This window comes from Macrobrachium nipponense, chromosome 6, assembly GCF_015104395.2.
Source record: "Macrobrachium nipponense isolate FS-2020 chromosome 6, ASM1510439v2, whole genome shotgun sequence".
In the NCBI taxonomy this organism is placed as follows: domain Eukaryota; kingdom Metazoa; phylum Arthropoda; class Malacostraca; order Decapoda; family Palaemonidae; genus Macrobrachium; species Macrobrachium nipponense.
In genome coordinates this window covers 132,993,716-133,020,162 of record NC_061108.1, presented here as the reverse complement: position 1 = coordinate 133,020,162, position 26,447 = coordinate 132,993,716, and the positions used below count along the sequence as shown (strand labels likewise).

The following is a 26,447-nucleotide window of genomic DNA, read 5'->3' as shown; positions in this document are numbered from 1 at the left end:
CAAGCGTCGTAACCCAGGACGGATTTTTCCATTGAATATTTAAGAAAAAGCGTCGTAACCTCGGAACGTCGTAAGCCGGAACCGTCGTAACCCGGGGACCGCCTGTATTTTGCTTCTGAGCCTTTCCAGTAGCCATCTAATTGCTTATCAGATACTCTTTCAAGTGCACTTTCAAGGTCTACAAATGTAATTATGATATCATCATTTTGCATGGTATTTCTCCAGCAGTTACCTCATTATAAAGATTCCCTGTCATGTAGGTTTTTCTGACATAAAGCCAAATGGACAGTTTTTTTATTTTAATTTATATCAGTGTTTCCTATAGTGCCTTCTCTGATACTAGCCTATGTGGTATGCTTAAAGGATTCTATTCCTCTATATTTTTCATATTTTTCAAACTAGTGCATTATAGTTGTATTAGTTGTCTTAACTGTTTTTTATCATGATAAAACATTTTCAGGTCAGCTTACCAGTGACTAGTTCTCTGGCTGTTTATGATCAATTGCTTGTTAATCCTGATGGTCTTGGAATGTGTCCATTTTACTTTTGTATAATTGTATTCCAATCTTTTTATACTTCTCAGATTAATTTGGTTTTTGTGTCATGCTAACATCCTTCATATCATACATAGTATTCTGTTTGTTCCTTACATTTTAAAAATGCTTCCATTTCAGAATTACAGTAATTTTTTGTCAGAAGAATTAGTTTTAATATTTTTATTTATTAACATGTGTCATGAGAAACTTTACTACATTCGTGTTTTTATGGATGTAACATACAATGTATTTCTGTCAGTCTGTTGCATTTCTGTTTAAAGCATAAGCATACATTACTATATATTTAAAAAATGTGAATCGACACATAATACAAGTTATGGAAGATACCAACTACAGGGCATATTGTATTCTGTATGTGCAGCTGTTGTTTTGTATTGGATTATTTTCTCAAATTTTGTACATATCATTTAAACCTGTTCTTTTCTCTGATTGAGGATATATTAATTTGTGTTTTAATTATTCAGTATAATCTATTGGGAGGCATTTTTCAGCTAATGGTGAAAACTGGGCATTAACACCTGAAGCTCTGAATGAAACATGTACGGAAGACAACAATCGAGGACGTGGTTGGGGCAAAGGAGGTTTTGCTCCATTTGGGTTTGCTGGCATCATGCAAGGTGCTGCCACTTGCTTCTTTGGATTTGTGGGCTTTGATTGCATAGCTACGACAGGTGAGTTCAAATCAATTTTAAAATCAGTTTTATATTTAATAATGGCATTTTATCAAGATTGTTTGTTTCAGAATGCTTTGAATTGAGGAGTATGTTTTTATTTCTTCACAGGGGAAGAGGCAATCAAACCAGAGCGCAGTATTCCTGTGTCTATAGGCCTGTCATTATTCTTTGTGTTTTTAGCTTACTTTGGTATGTCCTCTACAATCACCCTAGCACTACCCTATTGCAAACAGGTGAGTTACTTTCTTTTTTAAAGTTATTTTATCAGATCAAGACATAATTGGTACAGTGTTAGGTTCATCCAGTGTTCTTATAGAAGCCATGGCATCCATAATGGTGTCATTTGCCAGTTCATTTGTGACTGTTACAAAATACTGATTGCATGCATCCTTACATCAGTAATTGATGTATTTTAACTTATTGTTAAAAAAATGTTTCAAGGAGGTTGTAGGTTTCATTTACATATTCTGCAGTAAGATTTACTGGATTTTATGATTGCAAGAACCAGTATTTTATGTTCCGTTAATCCATTCAGGGTTTTGTGTATTTCAATGTTGGTACTGTTTATTATTGATGTTTATTAGCTCTTCTCATTGTCTAGATTTTTACTTTGAAGTTTTTCTAGAGTTACTGTGAATATCCATGATCCTCAAAGTTAGCAACTTAAACTTTTTTGGGATGGCAACAGTTTGGCCCGAAAGGTGTAATTGATGGGTTGTTTGCTATTTAATAACATTGATTTGGTATGCAGTGGTCCCCCTGTATTCACGGGGGATATGTGCCAGATGACCCCCCTGCCCCCCCCCGTGAATAGTTAGAACCCACGAATAGTTGGAACCCCTATAAAAATGCTGAAAACAGCCTATTTTGTTTGTTAAAACTCAAGAAAAACCCACTAGAGATTTTTATATTTGGCTTTTTTAATAGTTTTATCACAAAAAGTGCATTTTATGATAAAATTGATACAAAAAACCACTTATTTGTGGATATTTCTCATAGAAAAATTCTGCGAATATGTGAATTTTCTGCGAATAATGCGGTGAAACGTTCCCGAGAGAAATCCGCGAATGTGTGAGTCCATGAATCTGGAGAACGCGAATACGGGGGTCCACTGTAAAACTGACACGAAAACCATCAGTTGATAGGTTTAGTATATCACTTGAATTTCTTGTAAATGGAGCAGTGCATGTGTAATTAGACTGCATCCAGATTTCCCCAATTGAACTGGACCTGTCATCATGCCAAACTGTATGCAGTAAAAGAAGTCATAAGAACAAAATAAATGAGTTTCCAAGCAAACATTTAAATTTAATTACTTTCTTCTTGAAGACTGACTATTTAAGGAGTAGGAGAATGTTAATTCGTAGGATAATGAACAAATAATACAAAATGTTCTAGTACATATTAACTGCAATACAGTATTTAAATTTTTTTTTATTTGTCAGCCAGGTACTGTAATTATAAGCAATCTTTTTATGATTTGTTATTCAAATTCTGGTACCATGGCTACCTCACAAAACTTAACAGAATATCCTACTTTTATATTTTTTCAACGTCCATTTTGTATGATATTATTAGCCTGTTTTTAAGAGATAGGGCCTGCTGAACTTTGCCTCATAAAGTGAGTAGATGGATTCAATTTGCTGATACTGTAGCTATAGTTAGGATGTCATTTCATATTTGTACTAATGATCTTCAACTTGATTGTTAAATTTCTGTACATTATTATGGCTCTCAATGAAGGATTTCTTCTTCCTAAATGCCTAATGACTTTATAAGAATGGAAAGTATCAAGTAAATCTAAGACTTATATGAATAATTTAATACATATATAGTTATCATTCATGTCAGGCAGCTATGAATGTCAGAAATTGTTCACAATGATCTTGTATTTCAGGATGCAAATGCACCACTGGTTGCCATTTTTAATGATTTAGGTTGGGAAACGTCTAAATGGATCATTAGTATTGGTGCTCTCTTTGGATTTTCTGCAAGGTATGTTTGTTCACTGAAAAATAATGTTCATTAACCCTTACAGGATGGGTAAATATATCGATATGCAGCTCCTCAGGCCAGGTAAACTTTGAGGCCGGCCAATTTACAAAAAAAAAAACACATCAATGGAAGGAGGAAGATATGCAAATGCACATGGTGAAAGAAAAAAATTATAAAACTGTTTTCCATACCTTCCACAATATGTTGAAAATGGCTATTTACAATCCCTTGTGGGGCCTCTTTTACAAGATAATCGTAGATTTAACCAAATTATATATGTTTTTCTAATAAATAATCTTATTTTATTTTGTAAAATTATAATTACAGCTCACACAATATCAAAACAGATAAGAAATAAAATCAGTACTAATATTTCTCTGCACTTTTCTTTGCAAAATTACATTTACAACCGACATACTATTGTAGAAGACACAAGAACAAAAACCAACAGCAACCCCTTGTTATATTTATGAGCAAATTTACATAAAAAGAGTCATATAAGACAGAGAAGTGGTACATTCCCCCTCGAAGTCAAAATCACTGCTAAGCTTGCATGAGCCACAAGTCTTGATTTTAGCTAGTGTAAAAGTTGCCATTAGTGAATTTATGGGCTGTAGAAGTATTGGCACCTCTTTCCCGCCCAATTCTTTACAAATCGATGGCGCTTAATATTGTTTGTCTACAGGATCAGTCCGTCCACCACCCCAAACCTGTTATTATTACTTTTGAGGAGCAATCCATCCATTAAGGGTTAAAGAATTTGTCTTAAGGTACTGCAGTCTTAAGAAATAATACTGACTACTGTGTTGATGGTTACTATTCTGTGACTTTTGGGCTTACAGTTTAGCATGAATATTATAACCAATTTCTCAGCAGTGTGGCTCTTGGTTTACCATTTGTTGTATTTTTTTACAGTTTGTTTGGCATTTTGTTGCCTCTTCCTCGAGTTATATATGCCATGGCAGATGATGGGATACTTTTTCGCTCATTAGCAAAGATCAGTAAACGTTTCAAAACTCCAGCAGTTGCCACCATTGCCTCGGGGCTGTTTGCTGGTAAGTATTTTTTATATTTTTTATTTTTACATAAATAAGTATCACTTGTAAAATCCTGGAACAAACTCAGTTCGCTCACTGGACATTTGAAAATCATATCGTTAATGGAGTCACGACATTTCTCATTGACCGTGTATATGCAGAGTGCTTTTTTCCCTTGCTTGGTTTCTGATAAATTATATCTATTGCTAGGATACTGATTTTAATGTAATTTTGAAGGTGAATGGTTGTAATTAAATGTAATATGTTTAGTAAAAAACAAAAAATAAAAGATAAAAATGAGGAGTTGAAGATTGGTGAAAAAAATTTATTTATTTTGCTTTTAATGGTAGGCAATCTTACAAATCAAGAAGGGATAAGTGAGCCACTGTGAACACGTATGCTTATTCTATGTGCAAGTCTTCCGTGTCTGGTTCATCTCTGGGGTTTTTCTCTCTCTTGTTCAAGATGAAGCAAAAGTCTTCTAGTGATGAAACTGCCCACTGACCACTCACCTGTCTGCTTTTCATATGCGGTTCTCATTGTACCTGCTGAGCCCAATGACTAGACTTCCTGGTCGGCTCTGGTCACTTCCTTGCTCGGCTTAATGAGTGCCTTCTCTCTCAGAACTGCCTTTTCCCCACGTGCTTAACTGCTTTTCCTGTCATGGATGTTATGGTATCAGAGAGTTTTTTTTTTTTTTTTATGCAGTTGCATATGCTGTGCTTCACCTTCAATGGCCTCTCCAATTGGCTCCATGCTTGTGGAAGTCTAAGCAGAGGTGCACACTTTCTTAGGAGGCATATTCTTAAGGGGAGTTCTTTCAGGGATCAAAACTCATAGTGAAAGATGCTCGAGCCACTCAAGGCACAACTTTTCCAGCTGAGTCCAATGATCAATCTGGTCTAGTGAAGATGATTGTAGTCATGAATCCAGGTGCATGAAAGAGACTTTCGAGTTGAACGCTTTGAAGGATGTAGTCAGGGCCCCATATTCTTTTACCTTGGGTAGAGTTTTTGCAGTCTGTTATAACAAAGGGGTTTATAACTTCCTCACACTCTTTTGGTAGTGTTCTGTCCTATACAACATCAGCTCCTGTAGCCGACCAACACAGGAGGCATCATTTGCAGTCACCTTTGATCCTCTTGGCTCATGTGATCCCAGAAGTTGGTCAAGAGGTTCTTGCTCCGCTACTCCCAAGACCTCAGCACTCCTTAAGGTAGACGAAACCTTCATGAAACCTTCAGGTCTTTGTTTGCTTCAGTTACACTTTTTTCCTGTAATAAGACCAACTTTGACTCGTTCTATAATAGTTTTTGATAAGACCAGCTTTGACTCGTCTTATAATAGTTTTTGCATAGTAAACTTTACAAGGTGTATATAAAGCTAACTTTTGCAGTTCAAGGAGATATTTACTGATTGGCTATGCCAATAGATATCCATATGACTCAACATTAATCCTATGTACTTTTTGCTTATGTAATTGTGATTATGTCCTTTCTGTGCACGGATGAAATATTAAAAGCCTTTTTCAATCAATTTGTGATAGTAAAAAGATGAAAGTAAAATGATGAAAGCAAAATACCAGACTGTCTATACACTCTATGACAATTAAAGTTCAAATTCTAAATTATATATACATATGTCCCACAGAAAAGGGTAATATTATTATAAGAAATAAAGTAGGATGATGCCAATTCACCTGATGCAGTCATTTTTAATGAAATAATTACAATAATGGAGCAGACACTGATTAAATTGTATTTTATCTTTTCAGCTTTAATGGCCATGTTTTTTAACCTGGATACCTTAGTTGATATGATGAGCATTGGGACCCTGTTGGCATACACCATTGTGGCTCTGTCAGTTTTGCTTCTGAGGTAAGTTTGAATTTTTTTTACCACTGACATGAAAGATTGAATTCTCTCTTCAGTCTTACAGTAGTTGGACTGATATTTTAATATTTTCATTAATTAAGGTTATTTATAGCCATAAATATTCACAGTAAATTACAAAAGTTCCATTGAAAATCGTTCATTTTCCCATCTCATTGCTGTACTGCTCGCCCCACAGACATATTCCCGGCTTTCTCTGCAGAGCTACATCTTCCTTGTTGGTGGTAGTGCATCATCATCCACTGGTTTTCTCACTTCAGGTGGTTTGTGCTTCACAATGATTTGTATTTTTCAATAATATCTTTTCAGTGATGGCTTCCTTCACTTCCAGAAATTTTATCTATCATACATCACTGTATGGCTTTGCTCTTTCATTCATCTTTAATCATTTCCTTCCAAGGCTTTTTAGATAATTGTTGCTTTTACTAATATTTAGCTTGTAAGTTACTCATTTTTTAACAGTTTGGAATTTGATTGTGCTCATTTGTCACCAGAATGTTGATAAAAGTTCAAGAGTGATTGATTGCAAATCATATGGTGTGATTACTAATATTTTAAGGTAACAGATATTCTGCTAAGGGTTACTTTGTACATACTTTGCTTCGTTTGATACAGATAACTCTCCATTTACATAGGGGATATATTATGTAGTAAATGGAAATCTTGTAAATAGAGCATAATCACCCAATAAAAATAATTTGATATAGGGGTGTTAGGATCCAAGTCATTGAGAACTCTCCCCTTGTGGGTTCTGAAAAGAAAAATTATTATACAAAGATTGTGTTTAACATAGAACATTGAAAATGAAAGTTTCCACTGTATATCATTATTGCCTTACTTTCATTTCCTTTTGCCTCCTTCTAATTTGTGTTGCTAGCTCAGGTGACGCCGCCACATTTCCCCATATGTAAAAAACAATTGTATAGCATGAGGGTTTTAAGTTCAGAGGCACTGGAATCTGTCCTTTTTTACTAGGTGCTGATATACAGCAACATGGGAAATTTTGCTCATGCTTCTTACATTTGTTAATGTGAGGAATCATAGCCCATGTTAAAGTGAAAATGTGTATTTAGAACTCATGTTATTGGAGAGTTATCTATAACAATCTGTTTGTCATGGGCAGTTTCTTCTACTCTAAACAGTCTTTGGAAGTTATTTTAAACCTTGAGAAAATTTATTGCTTTGCTATACACTTTAAAACTGATATAAATCAGACTTAAATCATAACACTAAAGTTAATATACTATGTAAGGTCACATATAAATCAGTTGGTTAATTATGGAAAAGATAGTTTTCTTATAATCTGTATGAATGTTTTAAACAAAACTAATTAGTATTTCAGTACAAGCCCATTACTTTACAGCAGCTGTATTGTGTCCACTCAAAAACCAGACACTCCACAGAAGAAAAAATCCTCCAGTTCCACCTTGAAGTCCATGCATCCGAGCTCCATGGTTCTCTGGTTGGAGACTGAGTCAATGTTTGTGTTGCCTGTAAGTGCTTACAGGAGCAAAGAGATTGTGAGGGGAAACAATTCCTGTCAAGTTATGTGTTTATAGTGAAATAATTTTGACTGGCTTGACTTGAGCCTTTCTGGAACATGCTTCATTTGAGAATCTTCCTATCAAGACTTTTTTTTTTTTAGTTCCCTCTGGCCTTTGCTTCTAATTATGTATTTTGTGAAGTCTACAATTTTTGTAATCTAGAAATCCAAACAAGGTCTGGCAGTATTTTGATTTGTGGTGCATACTGGATTTCACTACTAGAACTTACTGTTAATTTTTCTGTAATGGTTCTGACAATATCCTCTGTCTCAAACTTCATTATCCTTTACTATTATGTCCTTGTAGTGAGAAAAAAAGAAAAGTGTGTCCTTCGTTCATTTAGACAGAATACTCATCCTTAGATGGCAGATATTTAGACAAACGGGTACTCAATGTACTCATCATTATCACAGTCTTGATAGAAGTAAGAACATGATTTGTATTTGCAGAGGTTGTTATTCTGATATACTATGTAGTAAAACTAAAGGAGACTGAGCATCCTAAGTGTTGATTGTGCGTATGATAAAATTAGGACTATTTCAATCACTCTGACTTTTAGTGGAGCATTCTTAAATACCTACTTTATTTTAATACACTACCTATGGAGATTTCTCATCAACCCCTCTTATGTGCCCTTCTGCATTCTGAACCGTATGTATCATATCATCTTCACAGTTGGTCACTTTATAGCTCCAGTCAAATGTTTTTCATCCCATGAATGAAGATGACTATTTGAAAGGGAGGGGTGATTTGATAAGGTCATCATCCTCATATATCTCTGTGTTTAATCAGTCTAAACAGTACAGCCCATGATCCTGCTACTAAATTGCCAATTTAGCTGTTTACTCCCTATTATTCCTCTGAAATTTTGGGTACTATGCAATCTTTGGCTCTTCCAGGACGTTGTCTTAATTATGTAGCAGCTATAGAAGCTTTCCCACCTAAATAGCTACACAGGTTAATGTAATGTTATGGGTTTGTGATGAAATAAATATAATTTTTTAAAAGCAAAGTTAATTTTTTTTTCATTGTAAACCCATAGCTTCATAGGAATTACTCCCCTCCCAACCCTTCTGCGCAGCTATGCAAACAGAAACTCAGCCTACCACCTGAATGTCGGTGAACCCTGGATGGATAAACTGGCAGGTGGAACCAGAGGATTTCTTCATGTCTAGCGTGGACTTTGGGAGTTGTGTGAACACTTAAGGCTTGTGTAAAGTGATGGTTTTGTATCAAATAGTAATTTGATTGGAAAATTAATTATGTACTTTACTTCTTGTGGTTGTTATTTCTTAGGTACTTGTACATGTATAGCTATTACCTGGCATCTTTTATTTTTTCCTAGAGTAATTTTTTAAAGCTTTTACATTTAAAGTAAATAAAACTGCTGGTGAATATCCTTTACATGATTTGCTTGAAAGTGCTGTTGATAAAAATGGCATACAGTATAAGACCTGCAGTATTTTCTAGCTGCTTCCTTTTTATACAAGCTATACGAAAGTGGACATTCAGCTGTTTCTACTTCGTTTGTCAAAGGGAAATAAACATCAGCATGTTGAAAACATTTATAAGTATACCAGTATGTTACAGTCTGTTACTTTTAAATTCTACTTTTATTAATTTTTTGACAGATGGATTGTGAATGATTATAACCGGTTGGTAATTACTGTTATGCCTAACCATGACAACCTTATAGAATTAATGGTAATGCATGGTTTCTTACATGTTTCTTATGCAACCAAACACATTATTTCAATAGTCGTGAAGAACTCTTGCAGATTAACAGATACATGTGCTTAGAGAGGATTGTTTGTGGTCTTTTATTATCACCTGAGAGGAGGAAGTCTTTCGGAAGGTGAATATGTACTGACAAATGTAAAATCTTTTAATGTATCACCAGATTGCATGAAATTCATGAAAACACATTTTATTTCAAAAAATGGTAATGCCTGTGGCTGCAAGAGATTGCCAGTCAAATTTATACTTTGCTGAGCATCATGGAGAGAAAATAATAAATACAGTAATGTGACTTGCGATATAGTCGTCATATATCTAAAGTTCTGGAAAAATCCTCTGTTGAAGGAAAAACATGATATGGTCTTGAAATCATCATACATAGTTTATTTTGATCTTTTATAAATAAAACTTCTTATGAAAAGAAAAATAATAATTTGGAACATGGAGTTTAGCAGGGTAAATAACTGAAAGCTGTTGCCATAATGAATAGCTGTGGTGGGTGTTGGGTTCTCTGCTCCTCCTTACCTGCACAAATTTTTGTGAGTTGGTTAGCAGAATTAGCAAGTTTGCCAATGACAGAAAAATTGAAGAAAATTGCTGATAGTAATGACTTGGCAATAAGATAGATGCAAGATTCTGTAAAACAGCTGATGCCAGTTTAGATGAATGCAATCATGTACACAGGTCATGAAAAGATTGCCAAGGAGATACAGAGTTGCCATCAAGAGAAAGTTGGAGATAAAGTTAAAAAGAAAGCCCAGAAAATACTAAGATACACTAAACATCAGAGTATAACAAGAAAAAATTGGAAGATACTAATCTTCTATGTACTATGTAGTAAGTGGACTGAAGAGGAAAGGCATACGAAGATTATAAGCAATAAATGCAAAAGTAACAGGTTAGTACCATCAGTCAGACATGAGATATATAGGGAGGCTAGAATACCAGAATTTGTACTGTGTAGAAAGGTGCTAAGAGGCCAGTTGATTGCAATATTTAAGCCCTTCAGAGATATGAATATCATAGACTACCTACATCTGGTTACCTTAAGCAATACAGTAATTAAACAGATTTAACAGATGGAAACTGGAAATCAAAAAATGCTTCATTACCCAATTCTTTACATATAAAGATAGTGCACAAGAATAAGTAAGTGATCTCTTCTCTCTCTCTCACATTAGTAGAAGAGTATTAACCCTGAACACACTAGTTTACCTTATTTCCTCAACCTGTATCCTCTTTATTTTTTGTTAGGAAGTCTTAGTTAATTTTTTGGGGCAACTGCTATGAGAATTGTTAAGTATCGTCAGTGTTGTCTTGTAAGGGCTGGCATATCCTGTATTGTTCACACTTTTCTGTATCAGTATTGCAGTTAGCTCTCAACTTTCCAGAGAATTATTTCTAATGAAATCTTTATCAAGCCCTTTATGAGAACTACAGTGTATTATGTTACTTTGTTGATATCTTCCTATGTTGGAAGTTTTTAGAAAAGCTATTACACACAATTGTATCATCCAGGAAAAGGTATTTGTTAGAGAAGTTTTCTTGCTGAATATTGTTGATAGTTTTTATGTATAAAACTGATATGTTATAATTTCCCAGAATTGTGATGGTTTGGTTTTATGATTTATGTTTTTTGTCCTTGTTAAGAATATTGTAGAAACTGGTTACTTGGGTTACTTGGAATAAGGTGATGAGATTATAAGGACTATTTCCTTCACATGTAGATTTTTTTATACTTAGTGAAACAAGTACATACTATAAATTTTTGAAGATTAAAAACTTTTTCTTTTTGGAAATTCCAATGTTTAGCTATTGAAATACAGTCTTGTATGCCGTTGAAAAAAATGTTAGAATTCAGTTTGATATAGTTTTGTGTTTCTGTATCTGTATTTGTAATAATACAGAACATTTTATACCTTTGTAGTACTATTTAAGCAATGCTATATGTATTCTTATTTTGGGTAATTTTGACTGCTTATTATGTATATTTACGTATTTGGTAAAATATTTACTTTGTAAATAGAAAACAATTTATACTGTACTGCAATACTAAAGACATACTGGTAGCATTTAAATAAGATTTTTGGCTTTATTTTTTGTTGTAAATTAAGAGAAGAGCTGTAAGCTTAATGCCACTTTTAATTACTTGACATTTATGTTCAGGAAAATCTAATAGCCATTGTAGATTATACTTGCTCTTTGTACAATATTACTTAGGTTTTCCTTACATCCATTCCAGGTATTCAAATGTTGAAATGCGTGATTGGAAATCCCAATACACTCTGCTTGAATCAACGTAAGTAAAATTGGTATTTTGTGCTTTTAGTTTTGAAATAATCAGTTTTTGTTGTTCTGTAAGAATTGCCTGTGTAACCTGCCATTTCTTCTTTTATCAGTCTATATATTTTATGTAGTATACCTTTTGCATCCCATTCGGTCATTCATTAATTTTTTTGTCCTCCCTTCCTTCCCGCAACATCTGAATTAGTGTTTGCTCTGCTCTCAACTCAGGCAGAAAAGAAAAGAGAAAAGCCCCATTCAAAATAAGCACACATTAGATTTGTGAAGACTATCAGAGAATGTGGAAATCAGTTCTTGATAATAATGGTATCATTAAGGGAATGTATAATTGAATGAGAAAGGGAGTTGTTTAAGTAAAAAGCCTTTTTCCTCACAGATTGTAAATGGAAACTGTATTTATAGCAAAGAAAAGCAAATAGCTTGATAATTACATGCAACTGGTCAGTCCTTTTGTGATGCAAAGCTTTTATGCTAAAACACTCTTATGCTCAAGAACTTCTTGTATACTGATCCTAGAGGCTTCTTGGCAAGAGGCCTGATGGAATCAGTTAACAAGTACAGTCAACAGATGTTCTTGTGATTGTTAATATAGTTTTAAAAATATTGATAATAGTTTCTTTGGATTGTACTACTTGCAGAATAACAGAGTATCAATAATAAAGCTTTGAACCTTTTTTCATATGTATGATATGGTTTGTCAAGGGTTTTACCTCTGACCATAAATGCTGTTCTTTTAAACACTGATATATAAAAATTTAACATTAGAGATAGTGTAATAATTTGGATTTGCACAAGAATTGATCCTACATTTTTTCTTTGCAAGCAGATATGCAGATGATGAGGACTCGGAACCAAGAGGCTTGCTTGATTCAGGAGAAGCATTTATTACTATCTGTAAGCATAGTTCTGTTTACACTGCCAAAGACTATTGTCATCAGCTCTTCAATATAAAATGTGTTAGTGAACCTACTGATTTGAGTGCTTCACTAGTTAGCTATGCTACACTAGTATTTTGTAAGTAGAGATTATTTCTGTACTGTAATGAGTATTTATTGTACAGTATCTTAATTTCTGATTGCTTTGTAACTTCATTCTCATGATGATTAGAGTTGTGTGGGCTGTATCAGAGTATGTGTAGCAATAAAATTGTCTCTCACAGCTTAGCTTGATACTTAAAAGAAAAGAAGAGAGTTGACATATTTTCACTAGCGATAACAATCAGTATTTGTAAACCCCATAACATAACGTTATAAGCTTCATATAGTTAAACCTATTTGGCAGAAAGACCCACACTAATTTGTACTGAAGGTTTTAAATCTTCATTGGTGTCACTTTTTTCTTATACAAACTCATTAATCATACATGAGCCGAACACTGGTCCACAATGTTCCCTAGATCACTAGTCTTTTGTCTATCATATAGAAATAAGTAATTTTGACAGACATAAGCTCAGGAATGCATCAAGTAATAGCTTTATGTTTTTTTGAAATTGGGTGTGAATTAGTGAATCCTGATCTAGGTAAATTGCTTGAAAGTCAGTTCATTTAGTTCAGTTGTTCAGATAATATATTTCTCGATAGATCAGTTACTATCGCAAAAGTGGTTGTTCAGCCTATGACACTAAGAACTGAAAGTTGGTTGTTCGGCCTATAGAACAAAGAGCTGAAAAATATAAACTCCAGTTGCCACCAGTTCCGTGTGTAAATTAAGACCTATAACACTAAGAACTGATAATCGGCTGTTTAAAATATGACACAGAACTGAGACCGTGTTCAGCCCATACAGTAATACACAAAATTAATCATTATGTGTTTATACACAAGTCTTATTACTCATGAGGGGCATAAGTGTGCTGCTATGGTAATGACATACTCATAGAAAAGTTTTTTTTTCCATAAAATAAACCTTCATGACTTAATTTTTCATCTAGCACCACAGTATGGATGTCCTTTTCATCTGAGTCATAATATGGGAAATATCTATTCAGTCAAATTTTCATTCATTTTTCACATACCAGTCCTCTGAAGTCATTCCTTGTGTTGTCTGAACTTAACCAAAGTATCAGAGATTGGAAGGCAGGTTCTTCTTTTGCACTGATGGATTCTGTATTAAAAAGATAATTTGTTCATGAATCTTACCTGCCAGATATATATATAGCTGTATTCTCCGAAGTCAGACAGAATTTCAAAACTCCCGGCACACGCAGTGGTCGGCCAGGTGGTAATACCCATTCCCGCCGCTGGGAGGCGGGCATAAGGAACCATTCCCATTTTCTGTCAGATATTTTCTGTTGCCGGTGTAGACAACAAGTGTTTTCTGCACCTCCGTCATTGGATTTTGGAACTTTTGGTCACTTGAGTATCCCAATTGATTTTTGGTTATTTGTTTTGGATCGGTGGTTAGGCATACGCTAATTGTGGATTGTTTTTATTTTGGCTTGATTTTTCCTTAAACTTACGATGTCTGGATCTAGTTCGACTAGGCCAGAGTATGTTGTGTGGAAGAATGCAAGGTTAGGCTACCGATAACTTCGGTAGACCCTCATACAGTGTGCGCGAATTGTAGGAAACATGTTTGTATGTTTGATGACCGCTGCAACGAGTGTGAAATTATGTCTGATTCTGCGTGGAAGGCTTATGAATCATAGGTACGTAAACTAGAACGTGATAGTGTAAGGAGGTCTTCCTCCAGGCGTGTAACACAAGTTACCCGTCCAGTAGAATTTATCCCTCCAAAGACCTGTGATGCCTTCGGGCCCTACAATAGTGTCTTTGGAGGGTAATACCCTATCTGTGATTCTTAAATCTTTGCGTAGCCTGGAATCATGTTTGCATTGGAAAGTTTTAGTAGTGTAGTGAAGTATAGTGATAATGCCATGAGTGTTCATTCTATCCCGTAAGCGTATAATTTCTCATTGACAAAACACTACCGCGTGATGGCTCTCCCTACCTCGGCGAGGCAGAATGTAGTAGGGAGGTAGCTGTCCAAGTGTCTAAAATACTCTACGTTTGTTCATAAAACTTACCAGTCAGATTATATATATATATAATATATATATATAATATATATATATATATATATATATATATATATATAGATATAATATATATATATGATATATATATCTGCCGGGTAAAGGTGAACAAGCGTTGTTGTATCATAGTAAAATTATTTTTGCCCTTACGTCATATTACTATCAAGCGGTTGTATGGTTCAAGTTATATACTGATACCATAGTTACTCCTACGGAGGACAACCGAGAGTACGATTATTCTTATTACATTTAATCGGTTCTCCCTGCAACTATTCAGGGGTTGCCGGTTTCCCTATTTTTAAACATTTAAGGTATTGTTATGACAATACCAAGTTAGCCTTTTATATTTAGCAAATTCAGTTTCGCTTAAATATACCAGTTTGATGGTTTTTTGTTTCTGCTCTAGAATGATAGTAAACCTATTCATTCGTAGAATGGTGTAGGTGGCAACTCAGGCAGAGCAGTGCGAGAACGACGAACGTTCTCTGAGTCTGCTGTCACTAATGCCAGTGCTCAGTTCCATCTGATTGTCTGCCATGCGCGGTAGGTTACGTCTCTCTCTCTCCTGCGGGATTGACGGACTAACCGTATTTCTACCCTACCATCATGGCCTTAGCCTCGGGTTGAGGGGAATTCTAGCATACGTGACTGAACATCTTCACTTTGCGAGAATTTTTTCATAAAAAAAAAAATATAAAAAATAAATAATATATATATGTGTATGTAGTGTGTGTATATATATATGTATGTGTATATATATATGTATAGATATATATGTGTATATGTATATGTGTGTGTGTATGTATATATATATGTATTAGACCTTTTTCGGTTCTGTTTACCGCAAGGTAACAGAATTCTGTCCGAGTCTACAGCGGCATAGCACACATGATTTCCCTCGAAACAAGAATGATGTGCAAGAGATGCAGTCAATTAGCTCGCCGAGACGTCCCTCGCTCGATTATGAGGGGGATTCCTTCCGCTGCCAAATACGACAACGCCGAGCGTGACACTCGGCAGGATGCTCGGCTGGACGCTTGGCTGGACGCACAACGTAATGCTTCTTCAGACATTCGCTGAGAATCAGAGAATAGTAATGGATCTCAGGAAGGAGACTTTTAGGAAGAAACAAATAAACAATCTTCTACAGTGTCTTCAGATTACTCCTGTTTAAGTGAAACGCAGCCTTATTAGGGAAGGAAACATGCTCGGTGAGGGAATGAATGAATTGCAGGGGACCATTTCCTCGCTGGAGAAGTTTGTTTTCCCTGAATAGACTGAAATTCACACCTCTCCAGTTTTTCCTGCAGAAAAACTGGAATAGCATAGATGATCTAGAAATGATTCTGAACATCTCTCATAGTCAAGATTCGTCTATAGGTGATGTCATGGCTCATAATCTCATAGAATTCAAATCTTGAAAGATTACTTTTGTCTTCAGAGACGTCCTCCCCGCGCAGGAGTTGGAACTCTCGGAGGGTCTCGCTCCCTCTGAGGAGAACGAAGACGCTATATGTCGCACAGGCGGCCATCGTCTTTGGTTCCTCGGAGGGGGACGCTTCTCGTCCGTTAGCTCCTTCTGCTTTGCAGTCGTCTCCTGGGCAATTGGAAGACTTTCCGCAGTAAAAGAGAGCTAAGATGTATGATGTATGTCGCACAAGCGGCCTTCGTCTTTGGTCTCAGGGAGGGGGACGCTTCACGTCCTCTCTCTTTTCTGCTGTGTTGCGATCTTCACCGGAGAGGTTTTGACGTCTTCCGATGAGTATGCTTTTGAGCGCTTCTCGGTCGTTCCAAAGATATATCCTTGGCGGTCCATGTGAGAAGGAGGGCTTCTCGCCCATCGTCTTCTCAAAGGATCAGCCCTTTGCCTGAGAAGGAATGTTCTCCATCGAAAAGGATGATTGTGTCTTTGCAGTGAGAAAGGCAAAGCCACATCGCGAGAGGAAGGATGATAGGCTGCCAATCAAAAGTCCAGGCAGTCCCCTTCTCCTTCTCCTCGTTCCGCTCTTTTGCCAGTTGCCTTGCTCTCTAGATTTCATGCAGCTCTCCAGAGGTTGTCTAGAGAGCACGGTTACCATCTTCCCGAACATGTGTCAGTTGAGAAGAAGAAGAGGTCTTGGTTCGATGGCTTCGAGCCTCTTTTGAAGAATAGTTTCAACCTGCGGCCCCTCAGTCTCCTCCTTCGCAATTGTTATCTTCGAAGGACGACGGGCTCATTCATCCCTCCACTCAAACGCGGTGTCTGAAGGATTTTCAAACAACTTAATCGTTGGTGAAGTCCCTTGGACTACTGGTGAATTTCGAAAAGTCACATCTGATCCCAACCCAATCCATCGTGTATCTGGGGATTCAGATGGATTCAGTGGCTTTTCGAGCTTTTCCGTCCCAGGGACGTCAGCAGCAAGGCTTAGACAAAGTGTCAGCCTTCTTAAGGAAAGATTCGTGCACGGTGAGGGAATGGATGAGTCTAACTGGGGACCATTTCCTCGCTGGAGAAGTTTGTTTCCTTGGGGAGACTGCACCTCAGACCGTTACAATTTTTTCTCAAGTACAATTGGAAAGAAAACAAGAATCTACACATGATCTTGGAAATTTCAGGAAAGGTAAAACATCACTTGAAATGTTGGCTAGATCCAGTGTAGCTGTCGGAGGGCGTGTCTCTCAAGCTTCAGAGCCCCGACCTAGTGTTGTTCTCCGACGCGTCCACCACGGGATGGGGAGCATCATAAGGGGGAAAGAAGTGTCAGGCACCTGGAGAGGGGAACAGGTGTCCTGGCACATAAACCTAAAGGAAATGGCAGCCATCTTTTTAGCTCTCCAGTTTTTCCAAGAAAAAGTCTCTCATCGAATAGTCCAAGTCAACTCAGACAACACCACAGTTCTGGCGTACTTGAAGAAGTAGGGAGGAACACAGTCTCGGTCCCTTTTTGCTCTGGCAAAGGAGATCTTGCTGTGGGCAAGGGCACTGGACGTCATGATCCTTACGAAGTTTGTAGCAGGAGTAGAGAACGTCTGGGCAGATCTCCTCAGCAGACGAGGTCAACTTCTGCCAACCGAGTAGACTCTGCATCAGGAAGTATGCCAAGAGCTGTGGGGGTTATGGGGACGTCCGCTCGTGGATATCTTTGCGACGTCCAGAACGAAGAGGCTTCCACTGTACTGCTCCCCAGTACTCAACCCAGCTGCAGTGACGATAGACACACTTCTCTGGGACTGGACGGGGATGGACCTGTACGCCTTTCCCCGTTCAAGATCTTAGGGGAAGTCATGAGAAAGTTTGCGGCGTCGGAAGGGACGAGAATGACTTTGTTCGCCCCGCCCGTTCTGGCCTGCGAGAGGATGGTTCACAGAGGTCATGGCCTTCGTAGTAGACTTCCCGAGGATGCTTCCAGTAAGGACAGATCTACTCAGACAGCCCCACTTCGAGAGGTACCACAGAAGCCTCTTCACTCTGAGTCTGACTGCATTCAGACTATCCAAAAGTTGGCCAGAGCGAGAGGCTTTTATACGTCAATGGCGAAAGCTATCGCCAGTGCAAGAAGAGCGTTTTCCAACGCAGTGTACCAATCGAAGTGGACAGTCTTCAGGAGTTGGTGCAAGAAGAACGGCATTTCCTCCACCATGACCTCTGTGAGCCAGATTGCTGACTTCCTTTTCTGAGAAGGGATCTAAAACTTGCAGTCTCTACAATCAAGGGTTATAAGAGTGTGCTTTTAGTTGTCTTTAGGCACAGAGGCCTTGACTTGGCGGATAACAGAGACCTTCACGATCTCTTGAGATCTTTCGAAACGATGAAGGTTCAACAACCCAAGTTGCCGTCTTGGAACTTGGATGAAGTTCTGAAGTTCTTCATGTCCAGTCCATTCGAACCTATGCATGAAGTGCGAGCTTTTATGAATTCTTCTTGGTTCCATAACAATATGTCATAAAGGACATATGAGCTGTCACTTACGGGAGATGCAATTCTGTGTTGACCTCCCATTACACGAAGGATGTCAATTTAACCTACAAGAGATCCTTTTCTCTTGGTTATTCGTGTCTGCGGATACGTTGCTGGGATAGGGAGCCGACACTGATCCTTAACTAGTGAGTTAATTTTTAGTTTAACTTAGTGATTTTTATTGGGGTTTTTGAAAGGAGTTTGGGGATAACTCTTTTCAAATTAAGCGCTAACCCTCGTGTTAGGATCAGGTGATCGGGATCGGTGTTGTGCTCTTAATTATGCTAATAGGCATAGGTATATGGTGGTCATATGAGTGGATTAGCACCCATTGACAAATGCCAGTTAGGCTCTGCCGAGTAAGTGGATAAGACCCCATCGGCAGACCCGCAAGAACTCTTACCCATAGGTCACATCCTCGCTGAGGCTCTTGAGACGAAGCAGACTCCTAAGCAATAGCTAGGAAGTCAACCCTCCATCTGAAAAGATAGGAACCAGGTTTATAAGAGGTCCTTCTGATAACTTGTGGTGTTCGGTCAGGAAGCCAAGGTTACCAATGTTAAGAATGCTTTGGCTTTTTCTTGAGGGACACCATCAAGGAAGTGCATTCATCCTGTCAAGACAGTGATATGAAAGTGTTGAAGGTGAATGCGCATGGACTGAGGGCTATTTCTACGTCGGTAGCCTTCCAAAAGAACATGGCACTCAATGACATCTTGAATGCCACATTTTGGCGTAGTAATTCAGTGTTTGCCTCTCACTACCTTCGGGAGGGTGAGGATTACATACGAGAACTGCTACTCTTTGGGCCCATATGTCGTAGCAGACACTATATTGGGGACAGAGAGTAGCACTCTTCCTATCATTTAGAAAATAATATGTTAGTTTGGACTTTTTAATTTTATTTTTTTATTTTTTGTTTTTATTATGTTTAGTTTTTTGTGGTCTTGGGTAGGCCGCCTTAGGCGGACTTCCCTCCATTAGCCTTGGTTATACGAAGTTTAACCAGATAGGCTAGGTCAGGTGGTAATGTTTTTGCTTCGCCCTCATAGTAGGGTAAAATGTTTTTGTCACAGTGTGGTCACGCCCCCGTTGACAAATCATCTGGAGCGCACCAGCTACATAGGTCACGTCCTTGCTGGCACCTCCAGTGAAGCATTAACAGCATTCGGTGTCTAAACAACACCTATATGATCTGTCACATTGTGGTCACGCTCCCCGTGACAGTTCATTAGAGCGCACCAGCTACACAGGTCACGTCCTTGCTGGCACCTCTAGGAATGCAGTACCGAAATTGGAGGTCTATAATATAGGATCTAGTTGCATTGTGGTCACGCCCCCGTTGACAGATCCTCTAGAACTCAACAGCTTCACAGGTCACTACCTAGCTGGAGTCTCTAGTAAAGCAGAAGCAGACTTGGGTGACGGTACTCACGAAGTCAGCTATGCTAACAGTTAAGGAACCAAAATATCAATCATATATATGAAATTGTTTCCCAAAATCGAATCTGTCTCCCCCTTCCTCCAAAGGTGGGATTCAGCTATATATATATCTGGCAGGTAAGATTCATGAACAAAATGATATTGTTATTGTAAAATAAAGTTTGTTCATACTTACCTGGCAGATAAATATAATCAAAGTGCCCACCCACCTCCCCTCAGGAGACAGTGGCACTAGAAAAATCTGACAGAAAATGGGAATGGTTCCTTACGCCCGCCTCCCAGCGGCGGGAATGGGCACTACCACCTGGCCGACCACTGCGTGTGCCGGGAGTTTTGAAATTCTGTCGGACTTCGGAGAATACAGCTATATATATATCTGCCAGGTAAGTATGAACAAACTTTATTGTATCATAACAATATCATATTTAATTTTTTTAAATTTCTGCTTTGATACAACCCCATCAGTATACAGTTTCCTCATAGCTAGACAGGAAGGCTTCTTGTGTCAGACTTAGAGTGTAAGACATAGTCTATTTTCAGTAAAATTATCTTTAATACATAGAAAAGAGCATTTATGGTTCAGAATTTATTTAGCACTGATTTTTTATATATTCTTTTTTCAGGTGCTCTTTCTGGTATTCTTAGCATGTTGCTGGTGATACTTCAGAAAAATTTGTCTGAGGGTGAATCTGGTGCAATTGCCAGTGTTACAGTTATGGGTATTTTGACCTTTGTTAACGTAGTGGTCATTGCTCGCCAACCACAGTCCAAGAAGCAACTTGCATTTAAGGTAAGAATTTGAAGGTGCAAAACAGATAGTGAATTACCAGTTCGAACATATCATTTATGTGATTATATAAAAAAAAGGCTTGTACTGTATTAGTTTTAGTGGCATAAAACAGCAACTGCACTTTCTTCCCTAACTATAATTTTTTGGAAATACCAGTCTCCCATTACCAGCTTTCTAGGAAATAAGCATAATGTATTTTTAAGTGTAATTTTTACAAACTAAACATATTTACATTATATGTTACACAATTATTTTTAATAATTCTTCAGGTACCGTTAGTGCCTTGGATCCCAGCTGTCAGTTCTATCATTAACTTATACTTAATGTTTAATTTGTCATCCGGTACTTGGATTCGATTTGCTATATGGATGGCCGTAGGTAAGTACATTAGTATTAATTTGATATGTACCATCATTTCTATTATGTATGCAATTACAGTGCACCTATGCAGAAAAATAATGAAGCTTTTGAAACAAAAGCACAGCTACTACATAATCACTGCATACTTTAGTGTTTTCATGAACACTCCTGATCTAACATCCATAAAGAATTGGTCATTACTGTAGTTGTGCTGCATAACATTCATAACCAGTCACTGCATTGTGCATGATTATCATTGGCATTATCATGAAATATAGATCCAATTTCCCATTCAGGACTGTTGGTGAGGTGCATTATGTTAGGGGCTGTGAGGATAGTTAGTATGCTTAAAAGTATGCTTTAAAAATCCTGCTCTTAGACTATATGAATTTTTGTTGGAGAATTGTGACAAGAAAATATAAATGTTCTCCCACGAAGAGTTTGGTAGAGATTAATTCCCTAGTTTGTTTAAGACTCCCTGCTTCCCTTCCCAGCCATATCTGCTACCTTTTAGAGTAAAATTGATTTTAAATAGATTAAGTAACCAAGTTGGAAAATTACAGTAAAGCATTGCATTTGACATATTTAAGTAGAACACTCAGCACAACAGTATGACTTAAGATGTGGTTGTCACAGCAACAAGAATCATTCAGAAATTTCTTTCCCACAATTAACTGATAGAAGTCGTCGGCAATAACTTTCTTATGAACTTTTTAGTAATTGAGGGGCAATGGCATCTATGTTTGCTGTAGAACTGTAGCAACTACCATCCTTTTGTTTGTTCACATATGATCCTCAACTTTATAATACTTATTAATAAAGAGTACTTCTCCCAGCCAACCAGTTTGCACATCAACCACCTTTTTGATGGGATTTTGCCTTAGATGTAATTTCAGTTGTGCACTAACAGCATAATATGAGCATTGGTTTCTTGTTTGGCTCTCGTTCTTGGGTTAAACACAGCAATCATTGACTTACTGGGAAGTTTGTCTGGGTTTCAATTGTCCTTGGCGTGACTTTAGTGAAATGTCATTACCACTAACCACCACATCATAAGTGGTTGTATCTAAGTTCATATGAAGCTGAATGGCCATGAAACCAGTAGGGAACATAATCCTTAAGTTTTGTTATGTTTATGTTGGTAAGATTATTAAATATGAATTACATTTTCTCACAGGGATTATCCAGTACTTTGGCTACAGTATCCGCAACAGCTCAGAGGAATACCAGATGCAAGGAGAGCGACCCCCTAGTTTAAACTTCCATAGAGTGGATCTGAAAAATATTGGAACTATATTTGATTCAGAGTCAGAAGATGAATTATTTGCACAGAATACTCCAGACAAAAATTATACTGCAAGTCCTTTTAATCTCTGAGGATTTCTGCACCTCATTAATAGTTAACAGTAGCTTTATTTTTATACATATTTGCATATCTTGATAATTATTTTGTTGTAAAGAAGCTTATTGGTATTTATCAGAAGAAGGCATATCTATTGTTATCTTTTTTATATTACTGGAAGTTTTATATTTAGAAAATGATCTCAGAGTAGATTTTGCCTTAAAGTTTTTAACCATTTTGTGGATATGAATGGGAATTTTAGTTTCTAGAATGTGTATGTAGTATATCTTTCTTTGACATATCAATCAGTTTTCTTGAGAAATTATTTGAATGACTGATTTACTTAAATATATATACCTAACAAGGTCTTGGTTCAGGTTCCCCTGGATTTGGTTCCCATGTAGTACTACATATGTAGACCCAGCGTAGGAGTAGGTGGTAAAGGTTCAGACTTTGTGACTTGGAAGTACATTGTTTGGGAATGGCTTAGAGCTTGATTCCAGTACTGGATACCACCATAAATATTAATTGCTTTGTTCAAGAAATCCATTAGTCCTGGTTCTGAAGGGTAAAGGTACTCTAGTAGGTATCATGAATATTTGCTCCCCAGAAAGTGCATAATTCCTAAATAGTATGTTATTTGAGAGACTGTTTCCATTTAAGCTGATTGATAGCTAGAGCAAAAACTTATTTGTTTTCTTAGCATAAAAACTCTCTTTTGTACTTTTGATAAATCAGCAATTGTAAGGAAAGTAGTAATATGACCATAGGTAGCAATGATGAGTGATGATTAAACCATTTCAATGTAGCTCAAATCTTTTTGTGTTGAGCATCAACATAGCAATTGATAAGAATAAGACATAAATCAACAAATAACCCCCACAATAATATGAGTGTGACACAAGGATTAATAATTCAAAGCCCACCCAAACAAGTGATCAAGTACCTACGTACTCTCCTGTGATGATTTTGACAACATTATACGTTTAAGAAACCACATGGCTCCATAAAACCTCAACTTATCAGATGTTTTAGGGGTCTGTACTCTGGTAATAAGTGGCAAAATCCAATAAGTAACAAAAACCCTTGAGTATACGTTACAGTGAAATATTCAGGATCTCCCACAGCCAAAATGCATAGCCAATACAGCATGTTCATATAATTTCTAGAGTAACCTAACATGTACGTACTTTAGACTTATTGAATTTCAGAGTACGTATTGTCTGCAAAATACATAAGTTTTGAAAAGATATCCTGTCAAAAAGTCATCAATATAATGCAGTTGTGGAGTCCCACATATATGTTTAAAAAAACCTATATAACATGCATAAATTATACATAAAAATATCTTATACTTTTAATTGTTGTCTATAGTTTTTGTTAACATCTCAGTACAAAACATTCTATAAAAAAGACATTTTTAGAGAGAGAGAGAGAGAGAGAGAGCTTTCATAATAATAGATACATAACAGCGCTGTATTAAAATAATAAATACATAACAGTGCTGTATTAAATACAAAGTGTACATTAGTTCTGTTATTATTACATTGTAGAAAATTATGTTAGTCCCTTGTGGCTGTGATAACTAAAAACAAAAATGCCCATGTCACAATCACCAAATTCCAGTGACAAAGGAGTATCCATATAATTCAACATACTGTATACAATACTTAAACCTTTAAAACATGAGACTAACATTCAAATTGTTCATAGAAAATCACCAAACCAGCTTGTAAAATGACAGTTCATTAAAAACAGAATACATATGAGGAAAATGAGTAAAATTAGATAATATTTGCCGTATTAAATGTGAGCTGATGATTTGAATTTTAAAATTTTTATACAGCCAAGAATGAATAGATTGCAATCCAGGAAACACAAAGAAAGTGTATGGAAAGAACCAGTCACCCCTCTTTCAACCAACTTGTGTACCAATCATAAATCTTAGGTGAGATTTTTGTCTGCCCAATGAAGCTCGAGCAGCTACTTGCTTAAGATATTCAAGGACTTAAGGCCAACATCCTTGAATTAGGAGATACAGGTGGTCTGATAGTGCCAGATACCTGGCCCCAGCATCTGCACAACTGGAAATTTCTTGAATGTCAGGAGTGCAATGCCCCTGACTTTATGAAATTTAATGAGCATAGGGGATCACTAACTTTTCCAACAGGTTGTATGCCCTCTTGATGACTATAAGGTTTCTAATTCTTGGAAATAGGTTGGCAGAGCCATCAAGGGAAAAACAGACTTATCAGTGCATGCAGCATCCAACAAGGAGGGGATAGAGATGGGTTCGGATAACTGTCTGGATAACCAAGAAGCTTATTCTTCTCAGTGAAGGCAGGGAAATATGAAACATTCACTGGTTGTCAATTCTAGATGATTGATTTGCATGTGCTTATACCCCTTACAGGTAATTAATATATTACATATGTAGACTTTTCAATTGTACTGTATATTATAAGAGAGGGGACCTGAGACTGCAAAGGAAAGCAAGAACCCATTTTGTATTCCTCTCTCTCAGGTTATTGAAAAGACATCTGGTCTGATGAAGCTGTAAGATCCCAGCTCAATCAGATCAATAACTTTAGACATAATCATCTAGAGCCCTTGATGTCAGGGTTTCTCCTCCTCAGATGTCAGTGAGCAAACCCTCTTGTGTAGAAGAGAAAGGACACACTTCCTTTCTAGAAATCCAGTAGCGTGAGTGTTGGAGGCTTTCAAGGGATGGAAAGTGTCTGACCGACTAGTCTCTCAGAAGGTAGACTAGATAGACTCTCAGCATGAAGACTGAAGGTCTCGTGATCTTCCATACTTATGTAGCCAAAAGTGAGAGACTTAGGGTTATTAACAATGCTGAGGGGGATGATTCTCTCTCTCTCTCTAGTTTACTGAAATCTCCCTATTGAAATTGGGTCAACATTTCAAACTGAACCAAAAGGGATTGATTGATTGATTTATTAATTCTTACTGGCGTCGCAGAACCAAAAGGGAATCTGATGCCGTGGCATGTTATATATAAGTATTACTTTTTATTGTTTTTATGTTGAATCTTTGATAGTATATACTGCTTTAAGAATGGTGATATATTGTGTTACTATAATTTGTTATGGGTAATGATAACTTCAACTTATCTTCTGCTATTAGATGAAGTAAAGACAGGCCTGAAGTAGAATTTATTTCTGTGCTGGCATTGTGATAAATTAGCAACAAGTAGTGTAGAGTATTGTCGAGTTTAGGCTTTAGATAGAAACATTTACTTGCGTTCTACTAATGAGTAGGTACTAGTAACAGTTGGTCTATGGATTTGCAGTGGCGAAGTGTACTTAAACATTTACCATATCATATTGTAACTGCTTCTGTAAATCCTTTGTTTAAATTTATTTTTCATACAGTCAGATGACAAAGTGATTAGTAAAATTAATATGCTGTAAACCTACAGCTGCACACTGTGTAGTAGTAGGTACTAGCATTCAGTGAGAAAAGGCTTGGGAAGTAGGATGGGGATGCAGTGAAATTTCTTCCTTTTGGCAGATTTCCACGATTTTATGAGCCCATTATAAGGTGTACACATCTTTGAATTTTCATTTTTGTTAATATGTTATACTTGTAATCTTTTGTCTTTTTAATAGTAGAAAAATATAAACATTTTATTTATTGTCAGCATGTCTGTCAACTTCCAGCTTTATTGATATTGTAAATATATGAGACGATTCTCATGAAGGTACCTTAAAATATTTTGTATTAGTTTTTAAAAGTTCCATAGTATTGAGTTATCCCTTTCCATTAATGTCATAG

General features: G+C 36.8%; 1 protein-coding gene across 1 annotated transcript in view; it reads left to right on the top strand.

The window, feature by feature from the left end:
- The window catches only part of LOC135216249 (high affinity cationic amino acid transporter 1-like), a gene marked incomplete at its 5' end in the record, with an annotated part of 79,868 nt that extends 53,708 nt beyond the window's left edge, over positions 1-26,160 (top strand). The window contains 10 exon segments of the mRNA XM_064251413.1: positions 1,049-1,228; positions 1,340-1,464; positions 3,129-3,226; positions 4,142-4,281; positions 6,038-6,140; positions 11,679-11,735; positions 12,567-12,754; positions 20,781-20,947; positions 21,217-21,325; positions 22,485-26,160. Of these exon segments, the coding sequence (XP_064107483.1) occupies positions 1,049-1,228; positions 1,340-1,464; positions 3,129-3,226; positions 4,142-4,281; positions 6,038-6,140; positions 11,679-11,735; positions 12,567-12,754; positions 20,781-20,947; positions 21,217-21,325; positions 22,485-22,684 (1,367 nt within the window).
- Positions 26,161-26,447: the final 287 nt, after the last annotated feature.